Below are 23,659 nucleotides of genomic sequence, written 5' to 3'. Positions count from 1 at the left end.
GGCAGCAGCATGCTGTATTCATGGAGGGATGCTGCTGGTCCAAGCACTGTTCAGAACCATCTCCACCCTCAAGGAGCTCAGACTCTGATGGGAGAAGCACACACAGAGAGATCACTGCCAGCAGCCACAAAGTATGCCTGATGCCCTGGAGGGCAGGTGAGCAGAAGGTAGGCAGGTAGGTGCAGGAGGCAGGACAGATCGCACAGGTCGAGGGCTCAGCGGGGGAAAGGTATGCGCTGGGACACTTGAGGCACAGAGAGAGGCATATAGCATGGTATGCCACTCTTGGGAGTGTGCACTTTATGCTGTGGGCAGCCGGAAGCCACTGGAGGGTTTGTAACACACAAGTGTGAACGCAGGTAGAGGCAGGTGAGTCAAATAGGAGGCTGCCAGGGCACCCAAGTGAAGAGGTGGTAGGGGCTGACCTCAGGCAATGGTGGGTTAAGGTGGAGGGGAGGGATTGGAGCGGAGGAAGCAGCAGGATCAGGAACATTCCACCTGATGATGGTGGAGGGGTGTCAGGAGAAGGTGAGAGGGACCAGGGATGACCCCAGGCTCCCAGCTTGAGCTCCTGAGCAGATGGTAGAGTCACGAGGCTTATGGAGGGGAAGAAGAAAGGCCTAGGTAAGAAGAGTCCAGACTGAGAAGCGATGTAAGTCTATGAGACACTGCAGGAGGACGGGCAGGTCCGTATCTCAGAGAAAAATCGGGGTTGGGGAGAAAGAGCTGTGGGCCCTTGACCAATAGGTGGCAGACAGAACCAAGAGCAGAATCACCACGGGTGGAAGGCACAGGTAGAGTGCAGAGCCCCAGGGAGGGGCGGGGGGGGGGGGGTTACTCTTCAAGGAGGCATCTTTCTGGGTCACACATGCACTCAATGGAATATGCTGTAATTCAGCCTGAAAAATGATGTACAGTGGCTAAGACACTGCTCGGAGCCCCCATATCTCATATCAGATTGCTGCCTAGGTCCAGAGCCCAGATCTGCTCCCAATTCCAGCTTCCTGCTAATGTGCACCCTGGGAGACGTCACTCTTAGCTTATGGGTATGTTGTCACAAGTCTTTTTAAAAAAGGAGGAGACTTCTAGAACAAGAAGGTGCAGGGGGAGGCAGAACAAGAGGCTGAGTGCAGGGCTCTGTGAAGGAGGCGAGGGAGGGGTGGTGACAGAAGCGAGGACAGCGCTGCCAGGGGCTGGAGAGGTGTGCACAGGGCCCAGGTGCCAGGGAGACGCTGGCACTGAGTGGACACCAGGTGTGCAGCAGGACAGATGTGGCCTCGGGAGGGGGCACCCGTTGGGTGACCAACTTGTTGTGTAGCTCTACTAACTCCCAGTGCTTCTCTGGTGACAGACCAGTCTGTTGGTTTGTTTCCAAACCCTACATTTAAAAAAAATAGGATCTGGTGGCCAGTGGGGGCAGGGGTTGGGGAGAGACACATACAAGGCACAGGCTGTAGTTTTTTTTTTAAAAGAAAGTATTAAATTCAGCAGATGTTAGATTGCCCTGTCCTGCTGCTTTAGCATCTATTTTAAAATTTTTGTATTCATTTTATTTATTTGAAAGGCACAGAGACGGATGACAGACAGACAGACATCTTCAAGCCATTGGTTCACTCCCCAAATGCCTACTACAGCCAGGCAGGGCCAGGATGAAGCCAGGAATTCAATTCAGGTCTCCCACTTTGGGTGGTAGGGACCCAAGTACAAGGACTTGAGCTGTCACCTGCTGCCTTCCAGGGTGTGTGTGTTAGTAGAAAGCTGGAATCAGGAACAGGGCAGGAACTCAAGTCTAGACACTGGGATATGCGATAGGGATGTCCCAGGTGCTGCCTTTGCCACTACCCCAAAGCCCATCCTTGCCTTCACATCTCCCAGGTGCCTGTCACAGCCTAGTGATGGTGAACCTGCAGCCAGGCACCGTCTGTGGAACGCACGGAGAGGGACACAGCTCTCATCTCCAGGACTAGGTACCGTTCCCCTGGGCTTCCTTCTCCCGTTAGCTGGAGCAGGTCCTGCCTCCCCACCCCTGCAGAGCATCCCCAATTGAGGAGGACATGGGGGTGGGGTGGAGCCCAGCTGGCCCTCCCCTGCTTCCTGGTCTCTTTAGGAAACGAGAGCCCACCTCCACATTGCAGACTCAGTCAGCTCTGGTTGACCAAGTAGGGCCTTTACTGAAAACCTCAGGTCTGTGGGAGAATGAGCTAAAGTACCCCACGCTGAATGTGTCGAGCACAAGTGTTTCTCGGGGGGCTTTGCAAGGCTGCACGCGGTGACTGGCCACAGCAGGGACGAAGGGAGGCTCTCCAAATGAGGGCCACTGGAGACACGGCCATGTGACTTTCTCCCCTGGCCATCGTCCACCACCTCTTACAGCTTGGGGGCTGATGACTCGGTGGTAGAACTGTCACCTGCCCTGGAGGGGACATGGTGGAGGAGCAGGAGCAGGACCTACGGATGCAATGAATCTGGGTCTGGAGGCAGACCACAAGGGGTTCAAATTAGGACCAGCTATGGACTGGCAGAGTGAAGGTGAGCAAATTCCTTGCTAGGAGCCTCGGTGTCCCCTTGTCTTTGAAGTGGCCGCAGGAGCGCCTCTCTCAGACACGAGGGCTAAAGCTCAGGACGAACCCAAGGACCTAACACACGGTTGGCGCTGGAAGGTGAGTGGCTGAGATTAATCTCGTGAGCAACGGATTGCTCCACAAGCCTCAAAGAAATCCACGTGCATTCTCTTAACCAAGCAGGGGCATCCCCTTACCTGTCGACTGCCCACTGAGAGAGGGGCCGATCGTCCTGTGGGGACAAGTAGCTGCAGGCCAAGGAGAGGCCCACAACCCGGATGGAGAACAGAGACCCCAGGTTCTGCAGAGACAAAAACAGAGGCAGCGGCTCACCAGGCAGTCCCTAAGCTGATTTAAATTGACAGTGGCACATCTATTACACACACAAAAAAGTAACTGCTTTTCCTGTAGTGCATTTTTAATCTTCCCTTCATAAATGCTAGTCAAAGCCAAGAGAGATAAAAACTTTGGTGCGGCTGGCACCGCGGCTCACTAGGCTAATCCTCTGCCTGCGGCGCCGGCACACCGGGTTCTAGTCCCGGTCGGGGCGCCGGATTCTGTCCCGGTTGCCCCTCTTCCAGGCCAGCCCTCTGCTGTGGCCAGGGAATGCGGTGGAGGATGGCCCAAGTGCTTGGGCCCTGCACCCCATGGGAGACCAGGAGAAGTACCTGGCTCCTGCCATCGGATCAGCGTGGTGCGCCAGCTGCAGCACGCCGGCCGCGGCGGCCATTGGAGGGTGAACCAACGGCAAAGGAAGACCTTTCTCTCTGTCTCTCTTTCACTCTCTCTCTCTCCCCTCTATTGCTCTTTCAAACAAATAAAATATCTTAAAAAAAAATTCAATGGAACAAATAAGCTAATTCAAAAATGGACAAAGGACTTCAATAGACATTTCTTCAAAGATAAAAAAAAGACCAATAAACACACGAAAAGATTTTCAATATCAACAGTCACTAGAGAAATGTAAAGTCAGCCCATAGTAAAAAAAAATTTTAATTAAAAAAAATAACAAGTGTTGACAAGATACGGGGTTATCGGAACCCATGTACATTGCTAGTAGGAAATAAAAATGGTACAGTTGCTATAGAAAACAGCCAGTCTCTCAAAAGGCTAAACATAGAACTACTCACTCATTCAATGCCTAGGTAAGTATCCGGAAGTACTGAAAGCAGGGGTTCAGAAGTCTGTACATCAGTGTTCACACTAGCATAACACACAGCAGTCAAAAGACAGGAACAGGGGCCGGCGCTGCGGTGTAGTAGGCTAAGCCCATATGGGTGCTGCTTCTAATCCTGGCTGCTCCTCTTCCCATCCAGCTCTCTGCTGTGGCCTGGGAAAGCAGTGGAAGATGGCCCAAGTGCTCCCCTGCACCCACGTGGGAGACCTGGAAGAAACTCCTGTCTCCTGGCCTCAGATCAGCCCAGCTCCAGCTGTTGCAGCCATTTGAGGAGTGAACTAGCAGATGGAAGACCTCCCTAGAGAGGACTGTCTCTCCCTGTCTCTGTCTGTAACTCTACCTCTCAGATAAAAAAAGACAGGAACAACCCAAGTGTCCATCAACATGGTCCACACACACAATGCAATGTTGTTCAGCCACCCTTGAAAACATGAGGCTTAGTGAAGTCAGCCAACCAGAAATGGACAACTGCTAGGGCCAGCATGTGACACAGCGAGGTGGGCAGGTGTGTGGGATGCAGACAGCCCACGATGGAGTTGCTGATTGGAGTCCCAGCTTCCAATCCAGCTTCCTGCTAATACATTCTGAGGCAGAAGATGGCCTATCATGCCTGAGCCCCTGCCGCCCACGTGGGAGACCTGGATTGAGTTCCTGGCTCCCAGTTTTGGCCTAGCCCGGCTCCAGCCATTTGAGCAGTGAACTAGAAGATGGAAGACGTCTCTCTGTGTGTCTCCTTCTCTCTTTGCCACTATGCTTTTCAAATAAATATTTTTTTTTAAAAAAGGGACATATATTGCCTCATTCTAGTTATATGAAGCAAATCCATAGAAGGAAAAGTAGTGGTTACAAGGATCTGCGGAGAAGAAGGGATGGGGTACTGTTATTTAGAGATGGATCAGAAGAGGAGCAGCCGGGACTCGAACTGGTGACCATATGGGAAGCAAAGCTTATCGTAATATCAGCACCAGCCTGAAGGGAACTGTTATTTAATGGGTACGGTTTTCACTGGAGATAAATATATATATATACAAATATGGGTTATACTCACAGAAGTGGCAATAGTTACAACACTGTGAATGTAATTGATGTACAAAATCAATGTTATGCATATTCTACCACAATTTTAAAAAACCAGTGGCATCTTTAGTCTAATAGAGGAAATGTACAGGTGTTCAACTCGTCACTGACAACTTTGAGTCCAACCACTGATAAATAAATAAATAAATAAATAACATTTTCTTTTGAACTCGGCAGACATCTCCGTTTTACAGACACTGAGGATATAAACAGGCTGAACTACAACAGAGGCAGAGGAGGAAAGTACCCTACTTCCGGGCAACAGGAAGGTGTTTGGGAAGATAGATTCAACCGCCATCAGCTGTGGCAGAGAGAAGCAGACGTGAGGTCAGGAGAAGGCACAGCCCCTGGCAGGGAGGGTCTCCGGTGGGGAGGGTCTCCGGTGGGGAGGTCACGGGGAGGTCACGGAGGGTGCACATCCACCTGGGCCACGCCCACGTTCTTACTGGTCTACAGTCTCAGCAAAGGGAAATCCATGGCCGCAAGCAACCACCTTTGACTTAGGGCCGGCCACAGAAGGTGCACTCCCTAAAGCAACTGCTGCCCTCAATCTGGGAGAAAACTCTTTTCCCTCTGTGAGTCCCGACTGAGCCTTGCCATTAGCATAGTGAGGCCAACACCAGCATTGGCCAGCACCACGGCTCACTAGACTAATCCTCCGCCTGCGGCGCCGGCACACCGGGTTCTAGTCCCGGTTGGGGCGCCGGTTCTATCCCAGTTGCTCCTCTTCTAGTCCAGCTCTCTGCTGTGGCCCGGGAGTGCAGTGGAGGATGGCCCAAGTGCCTGGGTGCCTGCACCCGCATGGGAGACCAGGAGAAGCACCTGGCTCCTGGCTTCGGATCGGCGCAGTACACCGGCCATAGCAGCCATTTGGGGGGGGGGGGTGAACCAACAGAAAAAGGAAGACCTTTCTGTCGCTCTCTCTCTCTCTCTCTCTCTCTCACTGTCTAACTTTGCCTGTCCAAAAAAAAAAAAAGACACACCAGCATCCACAGCTGACCCTACCTCTGTGCACAAAGAGATGATGCTGGACTCACACACTCAGGTCTGCAAAGTGACCATAAGATGCTTTCCTTTTCATAATTCATGCAAATTAATTCTGTCCAGTAAGTTCTTCAGTTTTTTGTTTTTTAAATGAATTAATTTGAAAGGCAGAAGGACAGAGAGAGGTCTTCCATCCATTGGTTCACTCCCCAAACTGCCACAACAGTCAGGGCTGGGCCAGGCTGAAGCCAGGAGCCTCATCTGGGTCTCCCATGCAGGTGCAAGGGTCCAAGCACTTGAGCCATCTTCTGCTGCTTTTCCCAGGTGCATTAGCAGGGAGCTGGATCAGAATTGGAGCAGCTGGTACTTGAACTGATGCCCATAAGGGATGCCGGCACTACAGGCAGAGACTTGACCCTCTACACCACAGCACTGGCCCCGTGTTCTTTAGTTTTCTAAGAAACATTTTCCTATCCTCTATTTTTGGCTAAGAAAGACTTTTTTTAGAACCATTGAAATGTTTGCTGAATGGAAGCTCTTCAGTTCAATGTCGAGAATGTTGAATATATACTTTTCAAATTAGCGCTGCAGTGGGCCAGCACTTAATATGCTCTTGAAGGAATTATGGGCTAAATGGGTAGGCTAGCCAAGGAGCCTCACAACCATTACCCCTACAGAAAATCATGCCCAGATACAGACTGACCCATGAATCTACCAGAAAGTATCCACAGCCACGTTGGAGGTTGCTTGCATCTGGATGTCGAGGGCCCCATGGATGGCTTCCAGAATCAAACGAGGTATAGAGGCAAGAGTACGTGTGTGGCCAGCTGGAGGACAAGGGTAGCTGAGTTTAAAGTTTGCATGAAAGTGGCTTCCTGCACTTTGAACACTCAGTAGCACAAGGCTCGGGGGTCGGCTCCAGCTATCACTAGGTACTCTGACCTACTTGTGGAGAAGTTAGCGTTTCTAATTTGGGCAGCGTGGCAGGTCTGCTCTGTGGTACCCTGAACAAAATGCCTTCGAGATGAAGGCCGGTAGCAATGTAGCAAAGGTCTTGAACAAAGTGGTATTTGTGTATATCCTCAATCAGACATGTGGTTTTTCCCCAAGGAGGAAGGGACGGGAATTGTGCAGAGTTATCTCTGGATGAAGTTTGACACACCCCAGATGAAGAGCTCTTCCTAAGAGAATGGCGCAAAATAAATTAGATTCCCCCAAAAACGTCAGTGCCCTCCATGCCAGCAGCCACCAGCATGGTTTCTGACATTACACGAGCTGAAGATCAATGGCTTTCATAAATTCTTCTTCTGATGTGGGAACTATCCGCCTGAAAATAAACTGGTGGACAAGGCAAAAAGGTGTTTGCTCTTGAGTTCTTAATCTCAGTTTCTCAAAAACTGGAATAAATTTTTTTCACCTTCTAGAGTTTCCTATTTGGATACAATCATCACTGATTTTCGTTTCCTGCAGAAACTTTATTACAAGTTGCTTGAAAGTTTTGATCTGCGTGCATGTTACAATTTGTAACAGAATGCTATCTTCTAGGAAAAACTATGGCAAGGTTATAAACACACAGCACTGGAAATAATAAGGTAACGCCACTGTGTATTCCAATGGTGCTTTGAAAGACTGAACAAGAAGAGACTCCATCTATATATGGTATTTTGTAACACCACGAAGATGAAGACAAGGCCTGCCGCAAAATGGCTACTTCCTGGCACATATATCCGAGTTGTTTTATAAAACAACACAAGCACTCTCCTTAACAGCAAATCGTTCTCACTGCTGAGCCACCCACCCTGCTCCTTAATGCCACCTTCCTTCCAGCACACACACACACACACACGCATGCACACCCACACATGTGCACACACGCGTACACACACACACACTGACCTGCACGGGGGCCTCACTCCTCATGAGACAGCGGACCTTACTGAGAATACACTGCTGGAGCTGCGCCCAGGAGATGCTTCTATCTTCCCTTATCAGGAATGGAGGCCCGAACCTGAAAAGCCAAGGACGTCAGGCTGTTTCAGCAAAGAAATGAGCCATGCCCAGCAGTCACCAGCAGCGGCTCTACCCATGGGTTCTTCCCAGTTGGATAAACCAAGAGTTAAGAGCCAAGCTCCAGGGCCAGCACTGCGGCTCAATAGGCTAATCCTCCGCCTGCAGCGCCGGCACCCTGGGATCTAGTCCCGGTTGGGGCACCGGATTCTGTCCCGGCTGCTCCTCTTCCAGTCCAGCTCTCTGCTGTGGCCCAGGAGTGCAGTGGAGGATTGCCCAAGTGCTTGGGCCTGCACCCGCATGGAAGACCAGGAGAAGCACCTGGCTCCTGGCTTCAGATAAGCGCGGTGCGCCGGCCACAGCGGCCATTGGAGGGTGAACCAACAGCAAAAGGAAGACCTTCCTCTCTGTCTCTCTCTCACTGTCCACTCTGCCTGTCAAAAAAAAAAAAAAAAAAAAAAAAAAGCCAAGCTCCACCCAAAACTACCCACTGGAGAACCTCATTACAAACAGACACTCGCCCTATGCCAACAGCCTGCTCTGAGGAATCAGCTTGTGATAAACTCTTCCCCCACGGTAGGCAGTAGAGAAAGAGAACGCCGGGGCCAGAGAAAAGCGGAGCAGGGAGAAATCCAGGTGACTCCACTGTTGGTTTCAGGCATTCAGGGATATTCTATTTGAGAATGTTTTCCACATTCCAACCGAATCAACACACATAGCAGTGAGCGTGCGATGCAAAAATCCAAAACAGGGCCGGTGCCGTGGCTCACTTGGTTAATCCTCTGCCTGCGGCGCTGGCATCCCATATGGGCACCGGGTTCTAGTCCCGGTTGCCCCTCTTCCAGTCAAGCTCTCTGTTGTGGCCCTGGAGGGCAGTGGAGGATGGCCCAAGTGCTTGGGCCCTGCACCCCATGGGAGACCAGGAGAAGCACCTGGCTCCTGGCTTCGGATCAGGGCAGCGCACCAGCCATAGCGGCCATTTGGGGGGTGAACCAACGGAAGGAAGACCTTTCTCTCTGTCTGTCTGTCTCTCTCTCTCACTGTGTGTAACTCTACCCGTCAAATAAATAAATAAAAACTTTTTTAAAAAAATCCAAAACACTGGATATGGGGCTGGTGTCGTGGTGCAGCAGGTTAAGCCACCGCTTGCAATGCCAGCATCCTGTCAGAGTGCCGGCTGAGTCCTGCCTCCTGCTTTTGATGTGGCTCCCTGCTAGTGTGCCTGGAAAAGTAGCAGAAGATGGCTCATACACTTGGGCCCCTGCCACCCACGTGGGAGGCCTGGATGGAGCTCCTGGCTCCTGGGTTTGGCCTGACCCAGGTCCAGCTGGTATGGCCCATTTGGGTAGAGAATGAACCAGTGGACGGAAGACTACTTTCTCTCTCGCCCTCTCTTCCTTTGCAACTCTGTCTTTCAAATAAATAAATATTAAAAGAAAATAGTATCTTGCTATTATTATCAGGATGTCTTCTACTAACAATGCTGAATATTTCAACCTACACTTTAATTTCTTCTGTGAACTTATGTTGCTCTCTGCAGTTCATGCTACTACAAGTATTTATCTCATTCATGTGAGACAGAATGGTTTTATACCATGGATATGAATCCATCACCTTGCACACAACAGATAGTGAGTTTTCCTCACGTGTCCTATGCATTTCAAGCTGCTTTTAGTTTGGAATGCTAAATAGTTTTCAAAACGTTGGCCCTATCCTTCCTGGTCTTCTGCTTTAGGTATTAAAATAGTTCCCCACCCAAAGCCCAAAATATTCTGCTATAGTCTTTAAGTAGTTTTATGGTTTCTTTTTCACTTTTCTAATCAGTCTGGAATTTTTATGTGTGAATGTATGGCAGGAGGAAAGGAAAGAAACTGATTAGCCTTACTGGTTGAAGAATGCATTCTCTCTCTAGGAATGTGAATTGTATCGTTTGTATCGTATAGTGGGTATTCATAGAGGTACGCTGCGCTCTTAAATTCCATTGATTTAATGTATACTCTTCTGGTCATATCACAAAGTTTTAATAATTAAAGCTCCATTCTTTTTTGTTTGTTTGTTTTTTTGTTTTTTTGTTTTTTGACAGAGTGGACGGTGAGAGAGAGAGAGAGAGAAAGGTCTCCCTTTTTGCTGTTGGTTCACCCTCCAATGTCCACCGTGGCCAGCGTGCTGCGGCTGGCGCACTGCGCTGATCCGAAGGCAGGAGCCAGGTACTTATCCTGGTCTCCCATGGGGTGCAGGGCCCAAGCACTTGGACCATCCTCCACTGCACTCCTGGGCCACAGCAGAGAGCTGGCCTGGAAGAGGGGCAACCGGGACAGAATCTGGCGCCCCAACTGGGACTAGAACCCGGTGTGCCGGCGCCACTAGGTGGAGGATTAACCTAGTGAGTCGCAGCACTGGCCTCTAGCTTTTTCTATCAGCTGATTACTCCAGATAAATTTTAGAAACATTTGTATCAATCTAAACATATCTTTTTGTGTAATTCTTTTAAACACTTTAGGGTTTTTTTTAAGTATTATTTAATTATTTTATTTGAAAAGCAGAGACAGAGACAAACAGACAGGGTGAGATCTTTGGTTTGCTAGTTCACTCTGCAAATGCCTGCAACAGCCAGACTGAAGCCAGAGGCCTGGAACTCAATCTGGGTCTCCCTCGTGGGCAGCAGGGACACATGCACTTGAGCCATGGCCTGCTGCCTCCCAGGGTGCATATTAGCAGGAAGCTGGATCAGAAGCAGAGGAGCCAGGACTCGGACCAGGCACTCCAGGATGGGACGTGGGTGTCCAAAGCAGCATTTTCAACCACTGAGCCAAACACTTGGCCCTGCTTTAAACTGACAAATGATAACTGCATATATTTATGGGGTACAATGGAACGTATATTCTGTAACCCGTGCCTGGGTTGCAGAAGGATCAAATCAGGGTAAACAGCACAGCCATCATCTCCAAGATTATTTGTTTGTAAACAATTTATCTGGACTACATAGGAAGTCCATCTGCTTATCTACCTATATATTTATTTGCTGGATAACCGGTCATTTTCCTGAGCTCTTTAGTTCTCATCACTTTCCAGTTCTTGGGTCTTGTGGACAGAGGACCACCTAAGCCTACAAACGGGGATTGTTTTATCTCTTCTTACAGCCACTTTCTTTCAGCTTAACCAACTGCACTTGCAACACAACGTAGAACAAAAGTGCTGAAAGCAGTGAGAACTGTTCCTGCACCCAGCAGCGGGGCCCCTGACGTCGGGCGGCTAAGGACAGTGCGGGCCACCTGCTGGGAACGGCTGTCCCTGACCCCTTGATCAGCAGGTACCCTGCGGGCTCCCCCCAGCCCCTCAACCTTGGGAACAGATACTGAGCGATGTCACATGAGCATCACTCCAGACAGAGCCCCTAGTGCAGGTGGACACGCACCACAGGAAGAAACGATGCCGTGAGACGTACCTGCTAGCCTGCTGCCCTGACCCCACCAGGTTGCAGAAGAGGATGAGCACCTTGTTCTCACTGTGGAGAGGCAGCCCGGGCCGCTGACCCTCTCGGGCGGCCAAGCGCGGGGAGATCGACAGACCCGGTGGGTGCGCTGGGGAGAGAGAATGACATTTGTATCCTCGAAGGAGATGCTTTCCTCTGCTTCTCTGGCTCCTCTTTCTCTGAGAATCAATTAAGCACCAGTGGGAGGGCCCCAGGGGACACAGCGAGAGGGGATAGTGAGGTCCAAGGCATTCCCGCCATTTGCCACCTGACGTCCAACGATCAGGTATACACGTGGTAGTGAATTTGCAGTTGTGTTCAGCCGATGATTTTAAAACAAGGCTTTTCATTAAGGCTTTTCTAGGGGCTGGCACTGTGTCATTGGCTAAGCCTCTGCCTGTGGGGCTGGTATCCCATATGGACGCCAGTTCGAGGCCCGGCTGCTCCTCTTCTGATCCAGCTCTCTGCTATGGCCTGGGAAAGCAGTAGAAGATGGCCCAAGTCCTTGGGCCTCTGCCCCCGCATGGGAGACCCAGAAGAAGCTCCTGGCTCCTGGCTTCGGATGGGCACAGCTCTGGCCGTTGCGGCCATTTGGGGAGTGAACTAGCATATGGAATGTATCTCTCTCTGTCTCTACCTTTCAAATAAATAAAATCTTTAAATAAAGTTTATTAGGAAGTGAAACTATCATTTAGTAACTATCATTTAGAAGTCATTTAGTAACCCCTCTGGCCATCTACAGTTGAAGACATTTTACTGTAAGCCCAGAGCTGACCCACAGGAGTCCTGATCAGAGAGAGGACTTCCAGCCCTCCAGTGGGCAGTGGCTCTCAGGCCAAGTCCCTGGAGCAGCAGCAGCAGCAGCAGCAGCCGTAGCTGGGTGCTTGTGACTACGCGGACCCCCACACACTGCCCCAGGCCTGCTGAGTCAGAGACCCCAGGACAGGGCTCAGAACTCTTGCTTTAACGAGCGCTCTGGTGAGTCTGATGCCCCCTAAGGTTGTGAGAACCCCTTATTAGCTGAGTCACTTTTCACATCAACTCTCTGTACATCGAGTTACAGGGAAGAAAAACCTGACGGTTCCCAGGGATGGAAATCAGTGTTTTCTGCCTTAGCACCCATAGGGTGTCCCCTCAAACTTATGATCCACACTACCCAAATGGACTGCCAAGCACCACTTTTATACCTGCAAGTGTGCCCTGGCCAGGAGCCAGACAGGCTTGGAAGGCATACACATTATCGCCCTCTGCGATGCTATTCAGGTCCTCTTCATCAAAGAAAGATCGCTGGAACCCACTAGGATACAGTTCAACCAAGATCACCTGGAATGAGAAGAATCCCCCTTGATCCATTTAGCAGGTAAGAAATCTCAAAGTCTTAAAATCCCGTTCTACCCTTTCCATCCTTCCAAGTGGCTACATTATATAACATACAAGGTCTAACTATAAGACTGACCACTGGGGAGGGGGCAGGGCTGTGGCACAGTAGGCAAAGCCGCCACTTGCAGTGCTGGCATCCCATACAGGCACTGGTTCAAGTCCTGGCTGCTCCACTTCTGATCCAGCTCTCTCTCGTATGGCCTGAGAAAGCAGTAGAAGATGGCCTAAGTCTGGGTCCCTGCACACATATGGGAGAGTTAGAAGAAGCTCCTGGCTCCTGATTGGCACAGCTCTGGTCATTGTGGCCATTTGAAGAGTGAACCAGCAGATGGGAAACCTCTCTCCCTCTCTGTCTCTAGCTCTTCCTCTCAAATAAATAAATAAAATCTAATAACAAACAAACAAACAAACTGACCACTGACATCCACTGCAATGACTTTTTAAAAAATTTGAAAATCTATCGTTCTATACCCAGCTAAACTACTGCGGAACAATGAGGATGAATTAAAGTGCTCTTGAAATAAACAAAAAGTGAGCATTGGCTACAAGCAATTCCACAGAGAGAATATCTAAAGAACGCTACTCATCATTTTCACATATGATATGCATGAAAACTATTTTTTATGGAATACTGAGGCAGGTGAACAGAAAGAGATGGTTCACACGGGAAATCAGGTTGGCTTTGCCGAGGGTTCTGGGTCTAGGAACCCAGCTCTGCTGCCCCCAGGGCTGGACAATTAATCTACATCTCAGCACCCATAACCCATTCAAGGCATGGCAGCTGAGATGTTCTCTCATCAAAGATGTATTTCAGGATTACAAACAAACAAATAAATCCATACAACTGAATCAGAAGGGAAACTTGAGGCAAGCATTTGGCACAGAAATCAAAACACCATGTTGGCTGCTGGCTTCCCATATGGGAGTGTGCAGGTTCACGTCCTAGGTACGCTGCTGACTCCAGTTTCTTGCTAATGCAGACTCTGGGAGGCAGCAAATGATGGCTCAGGTGCATGGGTGGGTCCCTGCAGCCACGTGGGAGACACAGGTGGAGTTCCAGGCTCCCTGGCTTTGGCCTGGCCCAGCCCTTCAGCTGTTACGGGAATGAACCAATAGATGGAAGATCTCTGTCTGTCTCTCTGCCTTTCAAATAAATAGAAACAAAAAGAAGGGAAACTTGAACTGTGAGAAACACAATGAATCAAGAAAATAGTAAACACCGTTAAGTATAAACTAACATGCACTGACCATATAAAAGCAAAGTAACTGTTACTACTGAAGTTGGCAGAGGAAAGCGATTGACATACTGGGCAGGGGCCAGCATTATGGTGCAGTGGGCTAAGGTGCTGCACTGGCATCCTCTATGGGCACCAGTTTGGGTTCTGGCTGCTCTGCTTCTGATCCAGCTCCCTGCTAATGGCCTGGGAAAAGCAATGGAAGATGGTCCAAGTCCCTAAGCCCCTGCACCCACATGGGAGATCCAGAGGAAGCTCCTGGCTCCTGGCTTCAGCCTGGCTCAGCCCTGGCCATTGGGGCCATATAGGGGAGTGAACCACCAGATGGAAGATCTGTTTCTATCTAACTCTGCTTTTCAAATAAATAAATCAAAGCAGTGACAGTTTGAAGAGACGACTTGGGCACGGGCAGGAAGATGTCCTCAGGGGGGTAGAAACAATCTATGGATATGTACATGTATAAAATTCAACAGACCATAACCCTAAGATGCACACACTTTATTGTATCTGGGACAGACCTTAACAAAAGGCTGAAAATATTTTTTATTTGAAAAAAATCCCACGAGGTAGTCCCTTTTGTAGTTGAACATGAAGAAGAAGAAGAAAAAAAAAATTCAATCACTTTGCTCAAGGTCAGACAGCTAGAGAGGCTGAATCACAACCAGAGCCCCCTTTGCAGACACTCAGGGACCCTCCACTCAGGAGAGGGCGTCTGGCACAGCGGCTAAGACGTCCCTCGGGACACCTGCATCCCACACATCAGAGCACGGTCCAGGTTGTGCATCCAGCTTCCTGCTAATGAGCACCCCAGGAGGCAGTGACTTGGGCCCTCGTCACTAACATGGGAGATGTGGATAGAGTTCAGAGTTTCTGGTTTAAGCCTTGCCCAGCCCATGCTGCTGTGGGCATTTGTGGAGTGAACCAACGAATGGAGGATCTGTCTGTCTCTCCGCCTTTCAAATAAATTTCCACATTTTTAAACAGTCTTGTCAAAAGAAGAAGAAGCAGCAGCAGCAGCAGCAGCAGCTGGGGCTGACAGTGTGGTGCAGCATGGGTTAAGCTGCTGTTTGTGATACTGACATCCTGTATTACCAGCTCCCTGCTAATGCACCTGCAAAGTCAGTGGAAGATGGCCCAAATGCTTGGGTCCCAGCACCCACCTGGGAGACCAGATGGAGCTCCTGGCTCCTGACTCCAGCTTCCTGCTCATGCACACCCTGGGAGGAAGCAGGTGATGGCTCAGTTCCTTGTGCACCTGCCACCCAGGTGGAAGACCCTGAAGGCGTTCTGGGTTCCTGGCTTTAGCCTTGGCCCATCCCATGCTGCCCTAGCCATTTGGGGAGTGAGTGACCCAATGGACAGGAGATTCTCTGTCTGTCACTCTCTGCTCTCAAATTAGTAAATTTTTAAATAAAGGAACTAGGGGAGTGGGGAGAGGAGAAAGCAGCCCAGGAGCCTTGCTGGTGTCCCTGGAAACCAGGGATCAGCCTCAGCAGCCTGCACAGCAGGCCCAGCAGTGCCTTGTCCCCACCCACCAGCCAATGTGCCACACCTCATCCACTGGGATACCGCCTTCCTCCGCCACCATCTTCCTCAGGGCCGCCACTGTGCTGAGGATGGGCACGGCCAGGCCAACCCGCAGGAACCGCTGGCTCTTGGAGAGGAAGACCAAGGTGACACTCAAGAACCTGGAAAACAGGGAGGAGCCACATCCTCAAAGGCCTGGCCGCCAACCCTGGCCAACACCCTGGCCAATGGCTCCACTTCCTGCTTGAACCCCTGCACTTTTAATACACTGTCACAAGGTGGCAGTAGAGAGCCAGAGATCTGCAAGTGCTTTTTCCCAAGGAGTTGGAACAAAAGGTGTGTGATTAGGAATTCACCATGCAGATCCCTGATCCCAAGGCTCTGCTTGTTACACAAGAGGGGGTCTTCAGAAACCTCATGGGAGACGCACACTGGACAAAAAAGTACGCATGAATTTCAACTCTTTTTTTTTTTTTTTTTTTTTTTTGCAGCAGAACAAACTTTCGATTCCATGTGTGTGAGCCTTCTCATGGATCATCTTAAGCAAAAAGCAAACCTTGAAGCTTGAGAAATAAAACAGGAAGGTGCTGCTTCCAGAAGAGCAAATCCACAGTACTGATGATGTCCTCTCTGCCATGAACCGTCCCTTAGAGAACCTTGCTCCTGTTCCCCCACCCTCTGCTGTCACTAACCCTCCTGCTGTACACCACATCGCTGTCCAGGCCACAGGAGAGCTGGGATTCGAACCCAGACAGCCCGGCTCTGGAGCCAGCCGGCTCCCCTACTGCGGGAGGCCACCTCCATGAGCAGACAGGATCTGATGGTAGCACTGATGAGAGCATGTGGCACAGGATTTCACAGCAGAGAGCGAGACTCTGAGTGGCCCAGGAAGGCTTTGTGACGATGGCATGTCTGCAGGTGCATGCTAAGGATGGAGGATGCCCATGGGTAGAGAGTAAGAGGAACAGTGTTTAAGAGGTCAGGGGCACAAGACATGCCTCACCTGGGAGCTCATTCACATTCCACGACCCTGACCTTGGCCAGCTGCGGGGGGGGGGGGGGGGGGCACTGCTAAGGCTCAGGTGTCACGGCTGACTTACATAGCTGAGCCCAGTGCACCACACACCCAGCCCCTCCCCCGCCCCAGTCCACTCCCCTCCCTCTCCTCTTCCCCTTCTTCCTCTTCCCCGGCTCCAAAGGAAATCTGTCCTGCTCCTTCACAAAGAGGGGAAAGGACAAGTAAACCAGGTGGTGACAGATTTTCTCTCGTTTCTTCGACATCAGACTCAAGCACTATGGATTGAATCTGTGCCAGCTACTGAACGGGCCAAAGACCAAAGGCAGCTGGCACCGGTGCTGGTCCCAGAAGCACAGGTTTATAATTCCCTCCTTAGCAGAAGCAGGGCTCCTGTCACCCTCAGTCACTGGCCATCACCCAGCTGCAAGAATGGTGGCGAGAGAAACATTGGCTCGGCACAGGAGGGCCAAGGCTGGCGGGTTCCCAGGAGGGCAGTGGCGCTCACATACCGCGTCTGGCGCAGGGGGATGGGCAGGGACACGCACAGGAAAGGATCGAAGGTGTTGCTCTGTTTCAGGCAGTGGGGACAAGTCAGCGAAGACCTGTTGGGGGAGAAGAGAGGAGGAAGTGTGACGCACGCCAACAGTCGGACAGCACTGCAAAGGGGAAACCACGGGGTGACCAGGAATGGGCCCCCAAAGGACGGAACACAGGCGTTCCAGCAGGTACCGGCCCGCACACGGTCACCGCAGCACCCTTGACAACAGCCAATTGCCCAGGGACATGGGGACATGGCAGGTACCGCAGCTGTGCAGTGGAACACAACTCAGTAATTAAAGGAATGAAGTCCGGCCGGTGTGCTCAGTGCAGCAGGTAAGCCACCACTTGGGGTGCCCACATCCCACACCCGAGTGCTTGGGTTTGCTCATTGGCTTGGTTCTCTTTCCAAATGGGCTCCTGGCACCCATATAGGAGACCTGGATTGAGTTCCTGGCCCAGCCCCAGCCATTCTAGGCATTCGGAGAGTAACCAGTGGATGGAAGCTTTCTTTGTATCTCTACCTCTCAAAGCAAGGAAAAAATATATATATATATATTTTAAGATTTATTTAATTTATTTGAAAGGCAAAGTTACAGAGAGTCAGAGAGAGAGAGAATCGTCTATCCGCTGGTTCACTTCCCAACTGGCTGCAATGGCTGGAGCTGCGCCAATCAGAAGCCAGGAGCCAGGAGCTTCCTCCAGGTCTCCCATGTAGGTGCAGGGGCCCAAGGACTTGGGCCATCTTCCACTGCTTTCCCAGGCCATAGCAGAGAGCTGTATCAGAAGTGCAGCAGCTGCAACTTGAACCAGCGCCCATATGGGATGTCAGCACTGCAGGCGGCAGCTTTACCTGCTATGCCACAGCGCCGGCCCCAGTATATCTTTTTTTTTTTTTTTTTTTTTTTTTTTGGACAGGCAGAGTGGACAGTGAGAGAGAGAGACAGAGAGAAAGGTCTTCCTTTTTCCATTGGTTCACCCCCCAATGGCCGCTGCGGCCGGTGCACTGTGCTGATCTGAAGACAGGTGCTTCTCCTGGTCTCCCATGGGGTGCAGGGCCCAAGGACCTGGGCCATCCTCCACTGCCCTCCAGCGCCACAGCAGAGAGCTGGACTGGAAGAGGAGCAACAAGGACAGAATCTGGCGCCCCAACCAGGACCAGAACCCAGGGTGCCGGCGCCACAGGCAGAGGATTAGCCTATTGAGCCGTGGCGCCGGCCCCGATATATCTTTTTTGAATTGAAAGAGTCTGAGTGGGATACGTCCACCCTCGTTCACTCACGCTGAACACAGGAATGGCGAGGAGAGTGGGCTCTGAAGAGCTGGGCAAGGCACACGTTTGCCCTTCTGTAGAATGGGAATAGCGCCAGGTGGGGGCCTTGGTGGCGCTTCACCCCCTGAATGCTGGAGTCGCCTGCGGAGTTTTAAAATCCTGATGCCTGAGCCTCTCCAACCTCCCTTGCAGTGGGGGCTCCAGGAGCAGGCCCTCGCCAGCCAGGATTCTTAAAAAGCTTCGCACAGTGAGGCCGAGAATCGGGCTACTTAAGCCATCACTGCTGTCTCGCAGGGTCTCCACGGGCAGGCAGCTGGAGCCAGAGTCAGAATCGGATCCCAGTTGCTCCAGTGTGGGCTGGGAGCCTCTTCACTGCTGGGCTGAACACCTGCTCCCTACACTCGTATCCCAAGCAGCTGCTCCAACTTTATTTCCTTAATTGCATGGTGCACTGTATTTTCCCAGGACATGCAGGGTTTCTGCATGCTATGTTGCTTATCCCAAAATAAATTAACTTCTTGGCGATACCAAACAACGCAGAGCAGTCTGCCTCTGGAGTCCGGCCTCTTGCTACTGGATGGACGCCGTACCGGGGGAAGCCAGCAAGAGCACCAGAGATGCCAGCTCTGGCATCAGAACCAGGTTTGCTGAGTCCCTGTGGCAAGTGCCACTGGGCAGTCAAGCAGAAGCAAGGTCTCAGGGTGCTATCCGAGGGGAGCCGAAGAGATCTGCTCCTTACAAGGCCCCTCCTTGGACACCCCAGCCCCTCAGTCCCTCCTCTCCACACTCCTAAACTCATTAGCAGGTTCCAGAGACACGACCCTCCCCCCCCCCCCACAAAACCCACTCCAGATCAGTCCCCTCCACCCTGATCACCATCCTCTCCCGCTGGGACCACTGGGGCAGCCTCATCTCCTGCTTCCAAATCCATGAACTAGACCACGCCCTGCTTCCGGCTCTGCAGTGGCCCCCCGTGCCCCTCCCACCAAAACTCACACTGGGACTGAACACCCACATGAGGCAGCCCCCACCCCCACCCTCTCACTACTGGGCCGCCACCCTGGCGGCCTCTCCGTGCCTAGAACTTGTCTAACTTCCCTGCCCCCCAGCCCCCAAGCAGATCAGCAGCTCCAACAGGACAGGCGCTGGGGGTTGTAGCACCCAGAAGAGAGCATAGCAGGGCACGAGTGACATATCCAGAGAAGAAAGCAGTATAGCCACAGCTACCTCTGCACCTACTTATTCAACCTAATGCAGATGGAACTCATTGCCCCAGATGAAGGAGTGAGTCTGTACTGCACGTGTATGCATTTTCTCCTGCCGTATTGCCCCAAACAATACAAAGTAAGAACTGTTTGTTTACACAGCGCTTATACTGCATCAGGTGTTGCAAGTCATCTGGAGATGATCTCGCTGTAACAGGAGGACGTGTACAGGTTACAGGCAAACGCCACACTGCTTCACTTAAGGGACTTGAGCATCTGTGGATTCTGCTGTCCGAGGGGAGTCCTGGACCCAACCCCCCTCAGACACCAAGAAACGGCTGAATGTATTTGGTTTGTATTTTCCTCTGCTGAGCAGGCATTCAGGTCCCGCCTGGTAACCACAGGTCCAAGCACAAGAGCCATTCTTTTTCTTCCTCTATTCTTTGGCTCCATCTCCTGAATTTTTTCTTGGAGCCTCTGCTCTGGGGACCTGATGATAAGACAGATGTCCTACAAGTCACTTCCATGGCTAGGAGCCTTTAGGGTCGGCACCCACAAAACTAGAAATGCCCGGGCCATTCTCCAGGCACAACAAGGGAAGCTGGGATTGTTAAGAAGAGATTTTTCAGGCACTGGCGCTATGACGTAGCAGGTAAAGCCACTGCCTGCAGTGCCGGCATCCCTTATGGGTGCTGGTTCAAGTCCCGGCTGTTCCACTTCCAATGCAGTTCTCTGCTATGGCCTGGGAAAGTAGTGGAAGATGGCCCAAGTCCTTGGGCCTCTGCATTGGAGACCCGGAAGAAGCTCCTGGTTCCTGACTTTGGATCAGCGCAGCTCTGGCCATTGTGGCTAATTGGGGAATGAACCAATGGATGGAAGACCTCTCTCTCTTTCTCTCTGCCCCTCCTTCTCTCTGTGTGTAACTCTGACTTTCAAATAAATCTTAAAAAAAAAAAAAAAAAAAAAAAAAGAAGAAGAAGAAGAAGAGATTTTCGTCATCCAGTACTCAAAGCAGGGAGGGCCAGGAGGGTAGCTGTGCCGTGGTCATCCTGGCTCCTGCTTCAGGGCCCACCTCCCTGGTGGGGCAGGGAGTACCACACAGCTTCCACTTTTTTTTTCCGTCCACTGCGAGAGGTTCTTCTGCTCCAGTGGAAGTCCACGCTGGCACTCTCCCAAAGTTCCTATACAACCAGCTTCAAAGACGGCGATTGTGACCTATTTATTTTATCACTGGTAACTGAATAGACTATAAATCCTAAATCAGGACAGCTTCCAGGAAATTTTAAGTGACCTCCTCCTGCTTAGACACAAGAAAATAGAAATTGCCCAAATGGATGGCGATAAATGGCTGTCATTAAGGAAGCTCCAGAAGCCGGAACGCTCGTTATCTTGTTGGAAGAAAGGAAAATAAGAGGCGGAGGCCAACGGGGGACCCATGAACACGCTGCAGAGGCAAGGAAAAGGAATGGGAGCCTGGAGACGCGGAGAAAAGCACAGCTTGGAAACGACTTTAATGCAACAATCAAGGGGGAAATGCTTTCAAAATACTTTCTGGGATGAAATAATAGAGGACAAGAGGGCATAGCATAGCTTCTGCTGTGCAACCAAAGTAGCAGCAGAAAATCACATCGGACGGACAAGGTGAGAGAGAAGAGCAATGGGGGAGGAAGATGCGGCGAGAAAGCCAAGGCTCAGGGCAGGGGTGTGGTGCAGTGGGAGCATGGGAGCAGCCCGTCTGGGAGTGCCGGGCTACTCCACTTCTGATCCAGCTCCCTGCACCTGGGAGGCAGTACATGATGGCTTGGGTGCTTGGGTACTTGCTACCCAAGTGGGAGAGCCACGATGAATTCCAGGTTCCTGGCTTTGGCCTGGCCTGGCCCTGGCTATTGCAGTCATTTTGGGAGTGAACCAGGGGATGGAAGATCTCTTTTTGTGGGGTTGGTGTTGAGGTGCAGGAGTTTAAGCCACTGCCTGCAAGGCCGGCATCCCATATGGGCATCAGTTGGAGTCCGACTGCTCCATTTCCAATCCAGCTCCCTGCTAATGTGCCTAGGAAAGCAGCAGAAGATAGCTTAAGTACTTGGGCCACTGCCATCCACATGGGAGATGTAGGTGGTGTTCCTGGCTCCTGTTTCAGCCTGGCCCAGCCCTGGCCATTGCAACCACTTGGGGAGTGACCCAGCAGATGGAAGAACTCCGACTTCCCCTCTGTCTCTTTAACTCTTTCAAATAAATAAATCTTAAAAAAAAAAAAAAAAAGAATCTGTATTCCTCTGCCTCAGTGCCTTTCAAATAAAAAAGGAAAACAAATACAAGGGCTTTTTTATTATTATAGATACCTATTAAAATTTTTTAAAAGCAGGGGCCGGCACTATGGTGTAGTAGGCCACGCTTCCACCTGCTGCACTGGCATCCCATACAGGCACCAGTTCAGTTCATGTCCTGGCTGCTCCTCTTCCAATCCAGCTCCCTGTTTATGGCATGGGAAAGCAGTAGAAGAGCTAAGCTGATCCGAAGCCAGGATCCAGGAGCTTCTTCCATGTCTTCCATGTGGGTGCAGGGCCTCCAAGGACTTGGGCCATCTTCCACAGCTTTCCCAGGCCATAGCAGAGAGCTGGATCAGAAGTGGAGCAGCCGGGACTCAAACCAGAGCCCATATGGGATGCCGGCACTGCAGGTGGTGGCTTTACCAACTAAGCCACAGCACCGGCCCCACAGATTTTTCAAAAAGGGAAAAAAATGAAAGCAAAGGCAGACTAGTGCTTCAACGACTGGCTGGGGGACAGAGGCTGGTCCTGCCCCTCACAGGGTGTCCCTGCAAAGCCCAATCTCCATCTCCTGGACTCTTATAAGGATGGAATAAAAAGTATATATGTATACATCTCACACAGACTATTATCTACATAGCACACGATACAGGCGATGTGAATGTGCAAGGCTGCACATGTTACAATTTAATCTCCATTGTGACACAATAAGAGCATAGAAACAATTCTTTTTTTTTTTCTTTAAAGATTTATTTATGGGGCCAGAGCCGTGGCATAGAAGGTTAAGCCATCTCCTACAGTGCTGGTATTCCATGTGGGTGCCGGTTCAAGCCCTGGCTACTCCATTTCTAATCCAGCTTCCTGCTAATGGCCTGGGAAAGCAGTGGAAGATGGCCCAAGAACTTGGGCCCCTGTACCCACACGGGAGACCCAGAAGAAGCTCCTCCAAAAGATTTACTTATTTATTTGAAAGGCAGAGTTGAGGGGGAAAGGAGACAGACAGAGAGATCTTCGATCTGCCAGTTCACTCCCCAGATGGCCGTGGCGGCCAGTGCCAGGACAGGCCAAAGCCAGGAGCTTTATCTGGGTCTCCCACGTAGGTGGCAGTGGCCCAAACATTTGGGCCATCTTCTGCTGGTTTTCCCAGGCCATTAGCAGGGAGCTGGATCAGAAGTGGAGCGGCCAGGTTACAAAGTGGCACCCATGTGGGGTGCTGGTGTTGCAGGCGGTGGCTTTACCTACTGTACAATGGGGGCCCCCAGGGCTGAATCAATGCAACTGTGGTGGTTAGAGATGGGGTCTTCGGGAGGTGACTTGGATTAGATAAGGTGCCTGGGGTGAGGCCCTGTGAGTGAATCTCTGTGGCCTTATAGAAAGAAGAATGGCTAGAAGACACACACACATGCACACGCACACACACACATGCACACGCACACACACGCATGCACACACCTCTTGGCATACGATGCCCTCTACCAACAAGGTCACCAGCACAAGCAGCCCTTGACCCTGAACCTCCAGAACCACGGGCCACAATAAACCTCCTTCCTTCATCTAGTGACAGGCTTGTTAACAGGCCACAGGAAAACAGACAGGGATGATGCTTCGTTCAGGCCGATTGTGGAAGAAAGAGGGGTGTGTATGACTCAGGTGCTCTGGGAGACAGGTGACTGGCAGCCAGGCACGCCGAGCCCTCACTCCTTACCTGTACTGGGCTTGAAAGTGGCTCTGCACAAAGCTTTGGCCTGGTGGGAGCCGAGCTGACGGTGACAGGATGTTCTCAGGGGCTTTGCTGGCTTCAGGCGGAAGCTGCAAGGAGACAGGGAAGGAAGCAGGTGAGTTCCCATCCACTTTGCCTTTCAGGCCTTCAGCTACTCCCTCCAGGGCCCACAGCATCGGGCCTCTGTGGAGTGGCGGCCTTCAAGGCTCCTTTGCATCA

At 51.2% G+C, this 23,659-nt stretch overlaps 1 protein-coding gene across 6 annotated transcripts in view; it reads right to left on the bottom strand.

The window, feature by feature from the left end:
• Nucleotides 1–23,659, bottom strand: part of USP43 (ubiquitin specific peptidase 43) — a 76,946-nt gene that overhangs the window by 31,937 nt on the left and 21,350 nt on the right. For 3 of the 6 annotated variants that reach the window (XM_070061379.1, XM_070061381.1, XM_070061380.1), the window contains exons 3-10: nucleotides 23,426–23,529; nucleotides 16,948–17,040; nucleotides 15,446–15,581; nucleotides 15,054–15,110; nucleotides 12,466–12,601; nucleotides 11,252–11,387; nucleotides 7,696–7,807; nucleotides 2,759–2,862 (exon numbers count right to left, since the gene is read on the bottom strand). In XM_070061379.1, coding sequence (XP_069917480.1) covers nucleotides 2,759–2,862; nucleotides 7,696–7,807; nucleotides 11,252–11,387; nucleotides 12,466–12,601; nucleotides 15,054–15,110; nucleotides 15,446–15,581; nucleotides 16,948–17,040; nucleotides 23,426–23,529 — 878 coding nt within the window. The remainder of the gene's footprint in view (nucleotides 1–2,758; nucleotides 2,863–7,695; nucleotides 7,808–11,251; nucleotides 11,388–12,465; nucleotides 12,602–15,053; nucleotides 15,111–15,445; nucleotides 15,582–16,947; nucleotides 17,041–23,425; nucleotides 23,530–23,659) is intronic. The other 3 variants (XM_051825181.2, XM_051825180.2, XM_070061382.1) reach the window with 2 other exon arrangements.

The sequence above is a fragment of the Oryctolagus cuniculus genome, chromosome 17 (genome assembly GCF_964237555.1).
Source record: "Oryctolagus cuniculus chromosome 17, mOryCun1.1, whole genome shotgun sequence".
NCBI lineage: Eukaryota > Metazoa > Chordata > Mammalia > Lagomorpha > Leporidae > Oryctolagus > Oryctolagus cuniculus.
This window is presented reverse-complemented; position numbering and strand designations above follow the sequence as displayed.